This window comes from Triturus cristatus, chromosome 6, assembly GCF_964204655.1.
Source record: "Triturus cristatus chromosome 6, aTriCri1.1, whole genome shotgun sequence".
Taxonomy (NCBI): domain Eukaryota; kingdom Metazoa; phylum Chordata; class Amphibia; order Caudata; family Salamandridae; genus Triturus; species Triturus cristatus.
In genome coordinates, this window is record NC_140589.1 from 1049210947 (window position 1) to 1049231021 (window position 20075).

At 46.2% G+C, this 20075-nt stretch overlaps 1 protein-coding gene across 1 annotated transcript in view; it reads right to left on the bottom strand.

Annotated features, from left to right (window-relative positions):
- The window catches only part of C6H6orf58 (chromosome 6 C6orf58 homolog), an 868971-nt gene that overhangs the window by 722385 nt on the left and 126511 nt on the right, over positions 1 to 20075 (bottom strand). The window contains 1 exon segment of the mRNA XM_085609772.1: positions 4203 to 4289. Coding sequence (XP_085465898.1) covers positions 4203 to 4289 — 87 coding nt within the window.

Sequence of the window (20075 nt, forward strand, 5' to 3'; positions counted from 1 at the left end):
CGCTATGTTGGGAAAGATCAATCGCAGCAATGAAACAATCATCCGAATCATTATCGTCATCCTCATTCTCTTTTAAGAGATCTTTCTTATCCGCACCAATAGGGAATCTAGAGAAGAAATCTGCCCTTATATTTTTTCCACCAGAAACATGAACCACATCAAATTGGTATTGCATGAGTTGTGAAACCATCCTCACAATCCTTGGTGAACAACATTTGCTTGTTCCTGTGCTGAGAATATTAACTAAGGGTTTATGATCAGTCCTCAATAGAAACCGTCTACTCCAAACGTACGAACGGAATTTCTCAACAGCCCAAAGACAAGACAATAACTCCTTTTCAATTACAGAGTACTGTATTTCTCCATCTCTTAAAACCCTAGATGCAAACGCAAAAGTGTTTTCACCCGCTTGTGTGTCCTGAGTAACTACACACCCTAAACCTACTTGACTTGCATCAACAGTAATGCAAGTAGACAACGTAGGATCATAAGGTTTAAGTGCTTCACTATTAGCGAGAAACACCTTGACAGTGCTCAAGGCTGCATCACAGTGATCTGACCAACTAAAAAGGACACCCTTTCTTAACAAATAACTGATTGGCCTAACTATAGAGGCATAGTTTGGGATGAATTTGGAATAATATTCTAGTAATCCTAACAATGATTTAACACCTGTTTTGTCTACCGGAATGGGTGCATCAACAATTGCATCTAGTAAACCCTTTCTAGGCCTGATACCTTCTCCCGAGATATGGTGCCCCAAGTACTCAATCTCATCACATAGAAACTTACACTTTTCAGGTTTCACAACAACACCATGATCTCTGAAAGTTTCAAATACCCTCTTCAACAAAATGTTATGTGAAGGTATGTCTTGAGTGTGAACAAGAACATCGTCTTGAAAGACAAGGACTCCTTTTATTTTCCCCAACATACCTTGCATGACCCGTTGAAAAACTGATGCCTCTGAGGCTAACCCAAACGGCATTCGTTTGTATCGGAAAGTTCCCAACGGTGAAATGAAAGAAGTGAAATGGCGAGATTCCTCTTCCAATTCGATCTAGTGATAAGCATTAGCTAGATCCAATTTTGAAAAGTACCTCGAACCTCTAACACATGAAAACAAATCATCAATCTTAGGGAGAGGATGCGAGTCCACCCAAATTTCTTTATTGAGGGACCTGAGGTCCACACAGACACGCAACTTCCCACACCTCTTGCGTGCTACAACAAGAGGAGAAAGCCATAAGGAAGACTCCGTTGGTTCAATGATTCCTTCTTGGCAAAGGCGTTTTATTTCCACCTCAAGGTCTTCCCTGACACTAAATGGTACACCCCTTAGTTTGTGTTTTACAGGTAAAGATCCTTCCTTCACTATGATTTGATGTTTGAACCCTCAAATAGTCCTTAGTTCACCAGAAAAGACAGTAGGAAAAAGCTGCTCCCATTTAACACTACTCTCAAAGTCAAAGTCAGGGTCTCACTTTTATCATTTCATGGACCACCATATGGTTACCGTACCGCTTTGAGATACCTATTCACACAGAGATTTGATATGTTATCCATTGTTGATCATGTACTACTTATTACTTAAATCTACATATAGTATCCTCTTGTGGTACAGCAAACATTTGATTGCTCTTAATAGATCTAAAATACCTTGTTTATTTATAACTTAGAATGTAATAAATATAACATGTTGGATATCAGTGATTGCTTGCAGTACATTTGAACTGAAAATCTCTTACATGCAGATGGATTACTTATAACATAGACAATTGGTAAAACATTTTTGACTCATTGCATTGTTTCTTTGCCTCAAAATGTGAATGGAGATATAGATTTCTTGTTTATAACCATGCTTTACCCCCTTTGTAATAACTAAAGTGCAAATGTGTATATATTGTTTATATCAACAACATGGGACAACGTTCTCACATGTGTTTCTGCTATTTATAACCTTGATGAAGTCCTGTAAGAGATTAAGCATGTCGGCTGGAAATTGGTTGTAATGAATTGTTCTAAACCATGTTTCTTCAGCTGGTTTTTGGCCATGGAGAATTTCCTGATCTGTATCTTTTTGGATGCATTTGCACAATAAAGAATTTCGTATTGGAGCGACTGCAAGATGTATTGAATTGATCGATTCATATTAAATTAACATATATTAAATGTGTGTTATCATGCTGAGTGCACACTGTGCACAATTAAGTCCATGTAAACTCTTGCTGGCATAGTTCAGCGGGTCACTGAGACACAGAAGCAGCGGCACAACAAAGGCCCCCAAGGTCCCTGTGGTGCGGAGGGGCCCCCTCAGCACAGTACCCAGGCAAGACCAGTTCTGGATTAAACCCTGTGGAGGCCCCTAGGAGGTTGAACTTTTGCGACCCCCCTCGCAAATTATCTCTTAATACCCAACGCACTAGATTTTTTTACAAACTGACAGACGCCAGAAGATGAGCTTTTATGTGACAAACTTATGTGAATCTGATGTCTGTGGTTCATGTACTCAATTTGTTAATGAAAATATTACATTAATACAGTATTTTCTCTATAGAGTCTTTAATGTAAAGTTTTCGTTTCTTTGAGCTGATTCTTTTATTTCCACACCCGCATGGGAAAGCGGAACTCGTGGTTCAAATGGGGGTGGAGTTTGACTCCATTCAACGGGGTCAGTGTAACAGATTTTCTAAACGGAGTGTTTATTCATAAGTCGCTTCGAACAAACTGATCAAGAAGTTTGAGGTAGGCAACGCTGCTGAGCAGCATCTGCTAGTCTTTTTAAATTATTTAGCCTTTTGAGCAACAACCGAGTTACGATATGAGTTCACTGCCATTTGCTATTGCTGAAGTTATTTTTCTTCATCATGGGGGAAACTTTTGCGTAACAACAGAGGGGATGTCTTTTTGAAGTTTTTTATGTAGTTTTTTTAGATATAACATAGCGTTTTCTGTGATTGAATCATTTTGTATTGTTATTGCTATAGGTTTAGATCTTCTTAACTCAAAATGATTTGAATTATGCCTTTGAGGGGTCTCTGATATGGTGTTTGTTTCCATGTTTTACAGTCCACCCTGAAGAAGGGCGAGAAGCCCGAAATGCATTAGTTCAAAATGACTTCATGATTATTTGTCGCATTGGATGTTTTCGACATGCTGTAATTAAGGCAGTTGAGCATAATTCATGCACTTGAAAATCGTAATCACCAATTCGACATATCAAGAGAGAAAAATAAGAAAAAAACATATTTGAAACAAATGAAACTTGATTAAATGATGATTTTTTCATCCAACATGCTGGTGTCGCATCCTGGGACTGATGCATATTTATGCATCAGCATCATGTGTCGATATTCTCCGGTGCTGTGGGACAGAGCACACACCAGGATTGCACCCCAAAAAGACCACATCTAAGACTAAATTATGAACTTTGAATAATAGGTGTGCGGGTCGCCAATTAACTGAGTTGTTATTTACCTCATTGGGGGTAATCACACTGGAGGATTCCGCACCAGAGGGCTTTCACTGCTGTGGTGTAGCAGGTCATTCCTCCGGTGGAAAGGCCTCCAGTAGGAATTTCTGAAGGTATGCGAGTGTGACTGTGCTTGTGTGTGTGTGGGGGGTGTGGGGAGGCACATGCGCGCGCATACCTCTGATCTCACCGGATGGGTAACACCAGGCTTAAGTGACGGTGTCTCCCGTTCTTCACTAGCCATTCTGGTGGGTGCTCCTGCCTTCAAAAACGTATTTTTTATTAAGTAAATACCCGATATTAGAATTTCACATTTTATGGTACACAATATGCAACCTTTGGGAGGATTTAGGGCCGAACCGGCTGTAGATGTCAATATTCAGATTTGTGGGCTATTTCCCAAGCATGCTGATCGTAGTATCACAGCTTGGAAAAGAGCGTGAGAGAGGTGGAAAAGAGAGAGAGAGCGCGAGGGGAGACAGTGAGAGTGTGTGTGTGTGCCCGTGTGTGTGAGAGAGAGAGAGCTTGAGTACTAAGAGCGAATAATCGGAATGCAATGGACTGAATGTGATAGAAAGAATGTAATAACTGTACCAAATTCACCTTTGCTGCAACCATATTGCAGGATGACTGTCACCGTTAATGTACATTTCTTAAGCAGTGAAAGGTACTGGGCCAAATCGCAAAATAAGGATAGCACAGTCTACTACATATTTCATAAAATACTTACAAGCCCACCAGCTATTAACAGATATGCAGTACAAGTCTCGAGGTGAGTAGCCACAGGTTGACTTATTTGAAGGATCAGCCAATCTACCTGAAACACAAAGCAGAAAGCGTTGAATGGAGAAAAGTGATTACAATTTACAAATATTACAGTGATGTGCTACACAAAGAGTCATCATTTACTAGTTGTGGCCCTGCCGTAGTTAAATATTTTAAAGTCTTGACTTGAAGTAGCCACCCTGATATACCTGAAGCCAGACTATATAGATTGCACAAGGAGGTGCAAGATTGTTTTGATATATGTGCAAATATTTGGATTCATCAATCACTACTAAATGTTTTTGGACAAGTAAGTCGGTGCAAATGACAGTGAAAAATGACAGCTACACATTTGCAGTATATAGAATCTAGAGATGTTGGCAGTATTCTGAACAGCAGTAAACAAGCAATCAAAAGGAAGTGGGGTCCCAAAAATGCCTTTCTTAACCAGGAGTCCCTAAGCGATTTTAAAGAGACTCACATCCACTAGAATTCACCAGTGGCATGCTTCATCATAGGGAAGATACCTAGTGTGACTGAGCAGGGTCAACTTTCCTGGGGAGGGAGCGCCTCTAAGTGAAATTGTCAGTGGAATCTATGTGGGGTGTTTAAAATGACCTCAAGTACCTTACTTGATTACTAGGTTAAAAACAATAAGAGATATATGGATGCATGTGAATATGCAGGGCATGAAGGTAACATTAGATCATCCAACCGGGCTGGCACCCTTGACAAATGTTAGATTACAAGGGTCCACCGGCCTCTATTTTTGCCCTCTGGGCCTTAACAAGTCCTGTTTTGAGGAACCGAGCCAGTGCACCCAGGGGAATGAAAACTAATAACTTGATTGAGTGAATATTCATTCAAAACCTCACTTTCACGTCACAAATAGTGATTACAGATACATTAAGCACTGAATAGTATACCCTTACTTAGGAGAATAGGGAAATGGTTAGAGAGGTCCTGAGCAAAGCCACGAGACCCAGTTGGGCTAAGGTGGCTCAAACATGTAGCAACAGTTGGAGATGTACGGGATCATTGACATGTCCCCACTGCCGGCTCTAGGGCAGTGCAATCGGTGCCACCGCACGGGGCGCTAACTTGGGGTGGGGCGCCCTCTTTGCAAGTATATTTTCCTTTTTAGCAACTGTCAATAAAAACGTCAAGATCACTCCATTGATTAATGTTCCTGCTGAAGAGAGATGTAGTTTGTCCAGTGGAAGTTTTAACTCATCCTAAGGTAGTGCAGTGGGATAATGTGCCTATTGCAAAGAATGGGTACCATGCAGATCCCAAAGTACATATAATGTAAACAGGTCAGTGGGTTACTGCTTGTGTCCCAGGGATCCTGTGTTACTTGCTGTTTGTAAGTTAAAATCCTAATATAGCATAGTGACCTGTTAACTGTCATCAAAGAGCTGCATGCGAAGTACAAGATATGTATGAGCGCTATAGGTCTCTTTGCCCTGTCTTTCATTATCCTAAACTTGCAAAAAAGGTTTATTTGGGTAGAAGAAATCAATCTTTATTATTAAAGAAAACCCCTAACAACGAGGTTATGTTTTAAATTCTGAGTTTGTGCTTTTCCAGACCAAGGACTCCTAAACCATACTGCCTACCAGTATAGGTGACTCCTACACCTTGTAGTCCTGTGCCTTATGTAACATTTCCTATACATTGGTTTACACACGTATGATTGTCTCTGTGCCAATGTGTGTGTGATTTAAAGTGCTCTGGCACCCTACGCTAGTATGAGTGGCACTATAAAAGTAAATCAGTCTGAGAGAGACTGGCTATAAAGACTTGAGAAGCAATGTTAAATGGTGGTAGAGAGGGAATCCGTGGTAGCTGTGGTCATTGGGAGGGCACCAACAAACAGTGTCACACAGGGTGCCACCAGTGCTAAAGCCGGCCCTGAATGTCCCTAATCTATATCTCTTTTTGTTTTGAACCTTACACAAATTTCTGGAAACAGAACTAATCAAGTAGGGAATTAGGTTATTTTAAACACACCACAGAGAATCCACTGACAATTGGACTTAGAAGTGCTCCCTCCCCAGGGAGATTGAGCCCACTTAGTCACATTAGGTGTCTCGAGTGTCAACCCGAAGATGAACTAAACCCACTCAGCACTAGGAGAACTGATGAGGCATTTGCCTTAACAAATGATCTCAAATGATTGGCCAAAAAGCAGAATTTTACAAAACATTATTCAATACAAATTGCTAAAAGCGTGCTCTACCATACTGAGTTTTTTATATTGAAGTACAAAAATATTTAATCCAGAATATTGACTACTGCTATATCATCAAAGTGGACTACTGTTAATTACACATGTGCATCTTATTTATATATACTTACCATGAATACAGAGTGGCACCTGATATTCTGGATTTAATATATTGGCAGGTTGATATAAAACTCAATATTTTGACATACAACCTCCAAAAGTTAATAGGTTGAAAAGGAGGTTTCACAATGAAGAGGGTCTTACAACCTACTCTAGTATTTCATTTTTATAGCAAAAAGTTGTACATTTTCTTCAAAATATAACTTATGTGGTAGTGCCAAAGCGGGGATTCTTGTATCTTAGTGGTTGAGTATAATCATTAAATAATCCCTGCCACTGGTTGTACGGACGTTTGTTCGTCAACAAGGAGAGTTGAGAAGGAGCAATCATTTACATCAAGCACCATGAGCAGGGAAGTCCAACTGGGGCTTCACAAGAATCAGTAAAGAGAATTGGTGTGAGTTAAAGGGTTTTATTAACAAAGGAATTCAAATAGATATATTAATTGAATAGATATATTAATTGAATAAATAATAATATTTATTCATCATCATTACAATTTTAAATAATCCATTAGTCGGAATTGCAAAACAAAATAAAAATTCCACATTTGATGTATTACAAATAAAATGGAGAACATACAGCAAGTGTATTCCCTAAAGGAAACCCCTAACCAACATTAATCGAGGTTTAGGCATAAGAGGGCAGTTTCTTCTTTGACTAAGGTAAGGTGTTGTAGCGTCCTAACCCAGTCCAGGTACTTGTAAATGATTACACCACAGACGGAGCTTGGCTTTACACGTCTTTATTCCTCAGCGTGTAACCATGAACTGAACATTTCACATGATGAATTCTATGGTCCACACACACACATGTATGTCACTGTTCTACGTGGTCCGTCAGGAACCAAAAGGGCCCAGTCATCTGTAACTCACAAGACACTACATCTCTTCCTTTGTTAAATAAAAAGTAACAATAATATTCTATTCATTACAACTCTTCAATAAGTCTTTTTGGAGCTCAAATCAATCACCCAGATCTGGTCATGTGAATCTGAGGAGATACCGGAGAAGGTCCCATGACAGGCCTTGGTGACAGAGACATAGGTATAGTCATTGGGCTCTCTGGACTCTCAGGTGGCTAAGTCTCACTTCTGACATCAGGAGTTGGCAAAGATCGAGGCAGGTGCTTGAAATGTGAAGAATCTCATGTACTGGAATATCCAGGGTGGTGAGCAGTCATCATATATCCTCGGCCCCTTGGTATTCAGACAAGCTAAAAATTCAGAAACTGGCCTGTAAAAGACTTGAACGGGCATGGAGGAAAGGGTATACAAGCAACGATAAAGAAATCTATAAGCACAGTCTTAAACTCTATAAGGAATTACCGATGGAAACCAAAAGGAATTTCTTCTCAAATGAAATCCTCCAAGCCAAGTCCAACCCTAGAGAACTTTTTAAAACCGTAAAAAAACTTGCCTCACCTAATTCTCCTAAGAGTGCAAGTAGCCCAGAACTGTGCGAAAAGCTGCCATTTTCTTCCAACAAAAAGAGGAATGCATCTTCTCATTCACCCCAACTCACTAGGGCGAAGGAATACTCCCACCGGAAATAGTCCCGTTCGAACCCAACCCTGGGCCAGTCTTTGATAATTTTACACCGCTAGGAATAGCAGAAACTACAAAACTCTTGAATTCCATGCGATCAGGATCCCCTACAGACCCATGCATGGTTTTGGTTTTGAAATCCATTCCAGAAATCATAGGATCTGTTTTAAACCCCCTGAACAATAACATATTCGCCACCGGGATTTTTCCTAAGGACTGGAAGAAGGCCTCTCTCCTTCCTTTAGTAAAAAAACCAACTCTGGAATCCACAGACCCTAGCAGCTATTGACCTATTTCGCAGCTTCCACTTCCTTTAACCCCTTCGCTGCTAGGCCTTTTCCCCTCCTGTGCTAAGCCTTTTTTGGGCTATTTGGGGTAGTGCGCGCTTAGGCCCCTGTAACTTTTTGACCACATTAGGTATCCATGCCAAATTTGCGTCCTTTTCTTCCAACATCTTGGGGATTCTAAAGGTACCCAGGGTTTGTGGATTCTCCTACAGGGTTCCCAGAAATTAGTCAAAATACAGCAAAATTTTGTTTTTTTTGTGAAAAATTGGAAAAACGGACTGCAAATGAAAGCTTCTGGGTTTTTCTCTGCAAATGGTATCAAAAAAGGGTTTGTGGGGCTGAAATCACCATTTATCCAGCTTTTAGGGAATGACAGAATTTTGTTAGAAAACCAACATTTTGTACACAGTTTTGGCATTTTTCTGAGACATACCCTATTTTTGCTATTTTTTGTGCTTTCAACCTCCTTCCAGTTAACGGTAGAAATGGGTACAAAAACAATAATGGATCCTGTAAAGCTATACATTTTTGAAAAGTAGACAAAATTCTGAATTCGGCAAGGGGTCATTTGTGTAGATCCATCAAGGTTTCTTTATAGAAACTTACAGGTAAATATAGGAAAAATTAAAAAATTGTTGAAAAAAGCAGCATTTTGAGTCAACGTTTTCACCTGTAACTTCTTCGAATTATGACATCTCTTTGAAAGCAATGTACCGTTACATCCGGTGGACCTTCCTGGTTGTGGGGACATATAGGACTTGTAGGTTCACCAAGAGCCCAACGAACCCAGAGTAGAAAACTGCGCAGCATTTTGTAATGTTTTTTTTTTTGTTCCGGGTATATAGCAATTATTGTGGGAAAATGTATACATGGAAAAATCGGTATGAAAGACACCTATGTATTTCTGAAATGGGAACAAATTACAGAGTTTAGAAACAGTGCATATTTGTACATTTTCGAAATTGGGAATACTCATATTTGCATGACAATTATTGGTCATTTTTCAAAATGACTTTTTTTTTATACAATGTCTTTCATTTGGAAGGGAGAAATGCATCAAAAATCAATAGGTAATAACAGTTGCTTTACAAATCTGAACTACCCTAAGTCTCCCGATAAAAATGGTACCTCACTTGTGTGGGTAGGCATAGTGCCCACGACAGGAAGTGGCTCAAAACCTAGGGTGAACGCACCACATTTTCACACTGAAAATTTACACTTTATTTGCGAAGAGTCTAGCTGTAGTTTTTGAACCCTAGCCCTGCCGGCACCTAGGGAAACCTAGCAAACCTATACATTTTTAAAAACTAGACACCCAGGGGAATCCAGGATGGGGTGACTTGACTGCCTCCCAACATGGTCTGTTACCCAGAATCCCTTGCAAACGTAAAAAATTGACAAAAAACACATTTTCCCCACATTTCTGTGATGGAAAGTTCTGGAATCTGCATGGATCCACAAATTTCCACTCACCTCGCGTTCCCCAAAGTCCTACGAGAAAAATGGTACCTCACTTGTGCGGGTCGGACTAGTGCCCGCGACATGAAACGGTGCAAAACGCAACGTGGTTTTGCAGTGAAAAATGACCCTTTTTTTGGCAAAGTGACTAGCTGTAGATTTTGAACCCTAGCCCTGCCGGCACCTAGGGAAACCTTGCAAACCTATACATTTTTGAAAACTAGACACTCAGGGGAATCCAGGATGGGGTGACTTGATTGCCTCCCAACATGGTCTGTTACCCAGAATCCCTTGCAAACGTAAAAAGTTGACAAAAAAAACACATTTTCCCCACATTTCTGTGATGGAAAGTTCTGGAATCTGCGTGGATCCACAAATTTCCACCCACCCCGCGTTCCCCAAAGTCCTACGAGAAAAATGGTACCTCACTTGTGCGGGTCGGCCTAGTGCCCGCGACAGGAAACGGCGCAAAACGCAACGTGGTTTTGCAGTGAAAAATGACCCTTTTTTTGGCAAAGTGACTAGCTGTAGATTTTGAACCCTAGCCCTGCCGGCACCTAGGGAAACCTAGCAAACCTATACATTTTTGAAAACTAGACACCCAGGGGAATCCAGGATGGGGTGACTTGACTGCCTCCCACCATGGTCTGTTACCCAGAATCCCTTGCAAACGGAAAAAATTGACAAAAAAAACACATTTTCCCCACATTTCTGTGATGGAAAGTTCTGGAATCTGCGTGGATCCACAAATTTCCACCCACCCCGCATTCCCCAAAGTCCTACGAGAAAAATGGTACCTCACTTGTGCGGGTCGGCCTAGTGCCCGCGACAGGAAACGGCGCAAAACGAAACGTGGTTTTGCAGTGAAAAATGACCCTTTTTTTGGCAAAGTGACTAGCTGTAGAGTTTGAACCCTAGCCCTGCCGGCACCTAGGGAAACCTAGCAAACCTATACATTTTTGAAAACTAGACACCCAGGGGAATCCAGGAGGGGGTGACTTGACTGCCTCCCACCATGGTCTGTTACCCAGAATCCCTTGCAAACGTAAAACATTGACAAAAAAAACACATTTTCCCCACATTTCTGTGATGGAAAGTTCTGGAATCTGCGTGGATCCACAAATTTCCACCCACCCCGCGTTCCCCAAAGTCCTACGAGAAAAATGGTACCTCACTTGTGCGGGTTGGCCTAGTGCCCGCGACAGGAAACGGCGCAAAACGCAACGTGGTTTTGCAGTGATAAATGACCCTTTTTTTGGCAAAGTGACTAGCTGTAGATTTTGAACCCTAGCCCTGCCGGCACCTAGAGAAACCTAGCAAACCTATACATTTTTGAAAACTAGACACTCAGGGGAATCCAGGATGGGGTGACTTGACTGCCTCCCAACATGGTCTGTAACCCAGAATCCCTTGCAAACGTAAAAAATTGACAAAAAAAACACATTTTCCCCACATTTCTGTGATGGAAAGTTCTGGAATCTGCCTGGATCCACAAATTTCCACCCACCCCGCGTTCCTCAAAGTCCTACGTGAAAAATGGTACCTCACTTGTGCGGGTCGGCCTAGTGCCCGCGACAGGAAACGGCGCAAAATGCAACGTGGTTTTGCAGTGAAAAATGACCCTTTTTTTGGCAAAGTGATTAGATGTAGATTTTGAACACTAGCCCTGCCGGTACCTAGGGAAACCTAGCAAACCTATACATTTTTGAAAACTAGACACCCAGGGGAATCCAGGATGGGGTGACTTGACTGCCTCGCAACATGGTCTGTTACCCAGAATCCCTTGCAAACGTACAAAATTGACAAAAAAAACACATTTTCCCCACATTTCTGTGATGGAAAGTTCTGGAATCTGCGTGGATCCACAAATTTCCACCCACCCCGCGTTCCCCAAAGTCCTACGAGAAAAATGGTACCTCACTTGTGCGGGTCGGCCTAGTGCCCGCGACAGGAAACGGCGCAAAACGCAACGTGGTTTTGCAGTGAAAAATGACCCTTTTTTTGGCAAAGTGACTAGCTGTAGATTTTGAACCCTAGCCCTGCCGGCACCTAGGGAAACCTATCAAACCCACGCATTTCTGTAAACTAGACACCCGGCGGCTTCCAGGGAGGTATGGCTTGCGTGGATCCCCCAACGTTTCCTTACCCAGAATCCCCTGCAAACCTCAATTTTTGCTCAAAAAATCACTTTTTTCACACATTTTGGGGTGGGAAAGTAGTGGCATCACTGGGCTCACACAAATTTACCACCACCCCGCGTTCCCCCAGGTCTCCCGGTAAAAATGGTGCCTCACTTGTGTGGGAGGCCCAAGTACCCGCGGCAGGCAAGGGCCCAAAACGTAGTGAGGCGACATCAAAATGGCCTATCGCCAAACCACCTGGTTTTGCAAGGGGGGTCACTTTGGTTTTTGGCCCGGTGCTCGGCGGCCATTTAGGGAAACCTACCAAACCCACGCATTTCTGAAAACTAGACACCCGGCGGCTTCCAGGGAGGTATGGCTTGCGTGGATCCCCCAACGTTTCCTTACCCAGAATCCCCTGCAAACCTCAATTTTTGCTCAAAAAATCACTTTTTTCACACATTTTGGGGTGGGAAAGTAGTGGCATCACCGGGCTCACACAAATTTACCACCACCCAGCATTCCCCCAGGTCTCCCGGTAAAAATGGTTCCTCACTTGTGTGGGAGGCCCAAGTACCCGCGGCAGGCAAGGACAACAAACGTAGTGAGGCGACATCAAAATGGCCTATCGCCAAACCACCTGGTTTTGCAAGGGGGGTCACTTTGGTTTTTGGCCCGGTGCTCGGCGGCCATCTAGGGAAACCTACCAAACCCATGCATTTCTGAAAACTAGACACCCGGCGGCTTCCAGGGAGGTATGGCTTGCGTGGATCCCCCAACGTTTCCTTACCCAGAATCCCCTGCAAACCTCAATTTTTGCTCAAAAAATCACTTTTTTCACACATTTTGGGGTGGGAGAGTAGTGGCATCACCGGGCTCACACAAATTTACCACCACCCAGCGTTCCCCCAGGTCTCCCGGTAAAAATGGTGCCTCACTTGTGTGGGAGGCCCAAGTACCCGCGGCAGGCAAGGGCCCAAAACGTAGTGAGGCGACATCAAAATGGCCTATCGCCAAACCACCTGGTTTTGCAAGGGGGGTCACTTTGGTTTTTGGCCCGGTGCGCGGCGGCCATCTAGGGAAACCTACCAAACCCACGCATTTCTGAAAACTAGACACCCGGCGGCTTCCAGGGAGGTATGGCTTGCGTGGATCCCCCAACGTTTCCTTACCCAGAATCCCCTGCAAACCTCAATTTTTGCTCAAAAAATCACTTTTTTCACACATTTTGGGGTGGGAAAGTAGTGGCATCACCGGGCTCACACAAATTTACCACCATTCAGCGTTCCCCCAGGTCTCCCGGTAAAAATGGTGCCTCACTTGTGTGGGAGGCCCAAGTACCCGCGGCAGGCAAGGACAACAAACGTAGTGAGGTGACATCAAAATGGCCTATCGCCAAACCACCTGGTTTTGCAAGGGGGGTCACTTTGGTTTTTGGCCCGGTGCGCGGCGGCCATCTAGGGAAACCTACCAAACCCACGCATTTCTGAAAACTAGACACCCGGCGGCTTCCAGGGAGGTATGGCTTGCGTGGATCCCCCAACGTTTCCTTACCCAGAATCCCCTGCAAACCTCAATTTTTGCTCAAAAAATCACTTTTTTCACACATTTTAGGGTGGGAAAGTAGTGGCATCACCGGGCTCACACAAATTTACCACCACCCCGCGTTCCCCCAGGTCTCCCGGTAAAAATGGTGCCTCACTTGTGTGGGAGGCCCAAGTACCCGCGGCAGGCAAGGGCCCAAAACGTAATGAGGCGACATCAAAATGGCCTATCGCCAAACCACCTGGTTTTGCAAGGGGGGTCACTTTGGTTTTTGGCCCGGTGCTCGGCGGCCATCTAGGGAAACCTACCAAACCCACGCATTTCTGAAAACTAGACACCCGGCGGCTTCCAGGGAGGTATGGCTTGCATGGATCCCCCAACGTTTCCTTACCCAGAATCCCCTGCAAACCTCAATTTTTGCTCAAAAAAATCACTTTTTTCACACATTTTGGAGTGGGAAAGTAGTGGCATCACCGGGCTCACACAAATTTACCACCACCCAGCGTTCCCCCAGGTCTCCCGGTAAAAATGGTGCCTCACTTGTGTGGGAGGCCCAAGTACCCGCGGCAGGCAAGGACAATAAACGTAGTGAGGCGACATCAAAATGGCCTATCGCCAAACCACCTGGTTTTGCAAGGGGGGTCACTTTGGTTTTTGGCCCGGTGCTCGGCGGCCATCTAGGGAAACCTACCAAACCCTTGCATTTCTGAAAACTAGACACCCGGCGGCTTCCAGGGAGGTATGGCTTGCGTGGATCCCCCAACGTTTCCTTACCCAGAATCCCCTGCAAACCTCAATTTTTGCTCAAAAAATCACTTTTTTCACACATTTTGGGGTGGGAAAGTAGTGGCATCACCGGGCTCACACAAATTTACCACCACCCAGCGTTCCCCCAGGTCTCCCGGTAAAAATGGTGCCTCACTTGTGTGGGAGGCCCAAGTACCCGCGGCAGGCAAGGGCCCAAAACGTAGTGAGGCGACATCAAAATGGCCTATCGCCAAACCACCTGGTTTTGCAAGGGGGGTCACTTTGGTTTTTGGCCCGGTGCGCGGCGGCCATCTAGGGAAACCTACCAAACCCACGCATTTCTGAAAACTAGACACCCGGCGGCTTCCAGGGAGGTATGGCTTGCGTGGATCCCCCAACGTTTCCTTACCCAGAATCCCCTGCAAACCTCAATTTTTGCTCAAAAAATCACTTTTTTCACACATTTTGGGGTGGGAAAGTAGTGGCATCACCGGGCTCACACAAATTTACCACCACCCAGCGTTCCCCCAGGTCTCCCGGTAAAAATGGTGCCTCACTTGTGTGGGAGGCCCAAGTACCCGCGGCAGGCAAGGACAACAAACGTAGTGAGGCGACATCAAAATGGCCTATCGCCAAACCACCTGGTTTTGCAAGGGGGGTCACTTTGGTTTTTGGCCCGGTGCGCGGCGGCCATCTAGGGAAACCTACCAAACCCATGCATTTCTGAAAACTAGACACCCGGCGGCTTCCAGGGAGGTATGGCTTGCGTGGATCCCCAACGTTTCCTTACCCAGAATCCCCTGCAAACCTCAATTTTTGCTCAAAAAATCACTTTTTTCACACATTTTAGGGTGGGAAAGTAGTGGCATCACCGGGCTCACACAAATTTACCACCACCCCGCGTTCCCCCAGGTCTCCCGGTAAAAATGGTGCCTCACTTGTGTGGGAGGCCCAAGTACCCGCGGCAGGCAAGGGCCCAAAACGTAGTGAGGCGACATCAAAATGGCCTATCGCCAAACCACCTGGTTTTGCAAGGGGGGTCACTTTGGTTTTTGGCCCGGTGCTCGGCGGCCATCTAGGGAAACCTACCAAACCCACGCATTTCTGAAAACTAGACACCCGGCGGCTTCCAGGGAGGTATGGCTTGCGTGGATCCCCCAACGTTTCCTTACCCAGAATCCCCTGCAAACCTCAATTTTTGCTCAAAAAATCACTTTTTTCACACATTTTGGGGTGGGAAAGTAGTGGCATCACCGGGCTCACACAAATTTACCACCACCCAGCGTTCCCCCAGGTCTCCTGGTAAAAATGGTGCCTCACTTGTGTGGGAGGCCCAAGTACCCGCGGCAGGCAAGGACAACAAACGTAGTGAGGCGACATCAAAATGGCCTATCGCCAAACCACCTGGTTTTGCAAGGGGGGTCACTTTGGTTTTTGGCCCGGTGCTCGGCGGCCATCTAGGGAAACCTACCAAACCCATGCATTTCTGAAAACTAGACACCCGGCGGCTTCCAGGGAGGTATGGCTTGCGTGGATCCCCCAACGTTTCCTTACCCAGAATCCCCTGCAAACCTCAATTTTTGCTCAAAAAATCACTTTTTTCACACATTTTGGGGTGGGAAAGTAGTGGCATCAACGGGCTCACACAAATTTACCACCACCCAGCGTTCCCCCAGGTCTCCCGGTAAAAATGGTGCCTCACTTGTGTGGGAGGCCCAAGTACCCGCGGAGGGCAAGGGCCCAAAACGTAGTGAGGCGACATCAAAATGGCCTATCGCCAAACCATCTGGTTTTGCAAGGGGGGTCACTTTGGTTTTTGGCCTGGTGCGCGGCGGCCATCTAGGGAAACCTACCAAACCCATGCATTTCTGAAAACTAGACACCCGGCGGCTTCCAGGGAGGTATGGCTTGCGTGGATCCCCCAACGTTTCCTTACCCAGAATCCCCTGCAAACCTCAATTTTTGCTCAAAAAATCACTTTTTTCACACATTTTGGGGTGGGAAAGTAGTGGCATCACCGGGCTCACACAAATTTACCACCACCCAGCGTTCCCCCGGGTCTCCCGGTAAAAATGGTGCCTCACTTGTGTGGGAGGCCCAAGTACCCGCGGCAGGCAAGGACAACAAACATAGTGAGGCGACATCAAAATGGCCTATCGCCAAACCACCTGGTTTTGCAAGGGGGGTCACTTTGGTTTTTGGCCCGGTGCGCGGCGGCCATCTAGGGAAACCTACCAAACCCACGCATTTCTGAAAAACAGACACCCGGCGGCTTCCAGGGAGGTATGGCTTGCGTGGATCCCCCAACGTTTCCTTACCCAGAATCCCCTGCAAACCTCAATTTTTGCTCAAAAAATCACTTTTTTCACACATTTTGGGGTGGGAAAGTAGTGGCATCACCGGGCTCACACAAATATACCACCACCCAGCGTTCCCCCAGGTCTCCCGGTAAAAATGGTGCCTCACTTGTGTGGGAGGCCCAAGTACCCGCGGCAGGCAAGGGCCCAAAAGGTAGTGAGGCGACATCAAAATGGCCTATCGCCAAACCACCTGGTTTTGCAAGGAGGGTCACTTTGGTTTTTGGCCCGGTGCTCGGCGGCCATCTAGGGAAACCTACCAAACCCACGCATTTCTGAAAACTAGACACCCGGCGGCTTCCAGGGAGGTATGGCTTGCGTGGATCCCCCAACGTTTCCTTACCCAGAATCCCCTGCAAACCTCAATTTTTGCTCAAAAAATCACTTTTTTCACACATTTTGGGGTGGGAAAGTAGTGGCATCACCGGGCTCACACAAATTTACCACCACCCAGCGTTCCCCCAGGTCTCCCGGTAAAAATGGTGCCTCACTTGTGTGGGAGGCCCAAGTACCCGCGGCAGGCAAGGACAACAAACGTAGTGAGGCGACATCAAAATGGCCTATCGCCAAACCACCTGGTTTTGCAAGGGGGGTCACTTTGGTTTTTGGCCCGGTGCGCGGCAGCCATCTAGGGAAACCTACCAAACCCACACATTTCTGAAAACTAGACACCCGGCGGCTTCCAGGGAGGTATGGCTTGCGTGGATCCCCCAACGTTTCCTTACCCAGAATCCCCTGCAAACCTCAATTTTTGCTCAAAAAATCACTTTTTTCACACATTTTAGGGTGGGAAAGTAGTGGCATCACCGGGCTCACACAAATTTACCACCACCCCGGGTTCCCCCAGGTCTCCCGGTAAAAATGGTGCCTCACTTGTGTGGGAGGCCCAAGTACCCGCGGCAGGCAAGGACAACAAACATAGTGAGGCGACATCAAAATGGCCTATTGCCAAACCACCTGGTTTTGCAAGGGGGGTCACTTTGGTTTTTGGCCCGGTGCGCGGCGGCCATCTAGGGAAACCTACCAAACCCACGCATTTCTGAAAAACAGACACCCGGCGGCTTCCAGGGAGGTATGGCTTGCGTGGATCCCCCAACGTTTCCTTACCCAGAATCCCCTGCAAACCTCAATTTTTGCTCAAAAAATCACTTTTTTCACACATTTTGGGGTGGGAAAGTAGTGGCATCACCGGGCTCACACAAATATACCACCACCCAGCGTTCCCCCAGGTCTCCCGGTAAAAATGGTGCCTCACTTGTGTGGGAGGCCCAAGTACCCGCGGCAGGCAAGGACAACAAACGTAGTGAGGCGACATCAAAATGGCCTATCGCCAAACCACCTGGTTTTGCAAGGGGGGTCACTTTGGTTTTTGGCCCGGTGCTCGGTGGCCATCTAGGGAAACCTACCAAACCCATGCATTTCTGAAAACTAGACACCCGGCGGCTTCCAGGGAGGTATGGCTTGCGTGGATCCCCCAACGTTTCCTTACCCAGAATCCCCTGCAAACCTCAATTTTTGCTCAAAAAATCACTTTTTTCACACATTTTGGGGTGGGAAAGTAGTGGCATCACCGGGCTCACACAAATTTACCACCACCCAGCGTTCCCCCAGGTCTCCCGGTAAAAATGGTGCCTCACTTGTGTGGGAGGCCCAAGTACCCGCGGCAGGCAAGGGCCCAAAACGTGGTGAGGCGACATCAAAATGGCCTATCGCCAAACCACCTGGTTTTGCAAGGGGGGTCACTTTGGTTTTTGGCCCGGTGCTCGGCGGCCATCTAGGGAAACCTACCAAACCCACGCATTTCTGAAAACTAGACACCCGGCGGCTTCCAGGGAGGTATGGCTTGCGTGGATCCCCCAACGTTTCCTTACCCAGAATCCCCTGCAAACCTCAATTTTTGCTCAAAAAATCACTTTTTTCACACATTTTGGGGTGGGAAAGTAGTGGCATCACCGGGCTCACACAAATGTACCACCACCCAGCGTTCCCCCAGGTCTCCCGGTAAAAATGGTGCCTCACTTGTGTGGGAGGCCCAAGTACCCGCGGCAGGCAAGGGCCCAAAACGTAGTGAGGCGACATCAAAATGGCCTATCGCCAAACCACCTGGTTTTGCAAGGGGGGTCACTTTGGTTTTTGGCCCGGTGCTCGGCGGCCATCTAGGGAAACCTACCAAACCCACGCATTTCTGAAAACTAGACACCCGGCGGCTTCCAGGGAGGTATGGCTTGCGTGGATCCCCCAACGTTTCCTTACCCAGAATCCCCTGCAAACCTCAATTTTTGCTCAAAAAATCACTTTTTTCACACATTTTGGGGTGGGAAAGTAGTGGCATCACCGGGCTCACACAAATGTACCACCACCCAGCGTTCCCCCAGGTCTCCCGGTAAAAATGGTGCCTCACTTGTGTGGGAGGCCCAAGTACCCGCGGCAGGCAAGGGCCCAAAACGTAGTGAGGCGACATCAAAATGGCCTATCGCCAAACCACCTGGTTTTGCAAGGGGGGTCACTTTGGTTTTTGGCCCGGTGAGCGGCGGCCATCTAGGGAAACCTACCAAACCCATGCATTTCTGAAAACTAGACACCCGGCGGCTTCCAGGGAGGTATGGCTTGCGTGGATCCCCCAACGTTTCCTTACCCAGAATCCCCTGCAAACCTCAATTTTTGCTCAACAAATCACTTTTTTCACACATTTTGGGGTGGGAAAGTAGTAGCATCACCGGGCTCACACAAATCTACCACCACCCAGCATTCCCCCAGGTCTCCCGGTACAAATGGTGCCTCACTTGTGTGGGAGGCCCAAGTACCCGCGGCAGGCAAGGACAACAAACGTAGTGAGGCGACATTTGGGATAGGCAATGTTGATGTTGGGGGATCCACGCAAGCCATACCTCCCTGGAAGCCGCCGGGTGTCTAGTTTTCAGAAATGTGTGGGTTTGGTAGGTTTCCCTAGATGGCCGCCGAGCACCGGGCCAAAAACCAAAGTGACCCCCCTTGCAAAACCAGGTGGTTTGGCGATAGGCCATTTTGATGTCGCCTCACTACGTTTTGGGCCCTTGCCTGCCGCAGGTACTTGGGCCTCCCACACAAGTGAGGCACCATTTTTACCGGGAGACCTGGGGGAACGCTGGGTGGTGGTAAATTTGTGTGAGCCCGGTGATGCCACTACTTTCCCACCCCAAAATGTGTGAAAAAAGTGATTTTTTGAGCACAAATTGAGGTTTGCAGGGGATTCTGGGTAAGGAAACGTTGGGGGATCCACGCAAGCCATACCTCCCTGGAAGCCGCCGGGTGTCTAGTTTTCAGAAATGCGTGGGTTTGGTAGGTTTCCCTAGATGGCCGCCGAGCACCGGGCCAAAATCCAAAGTGACCCCCCTTGCAAAACCAGGTGGTTTGGCGATAGGCCATTTTGATGTCGCCTCACTACGTTT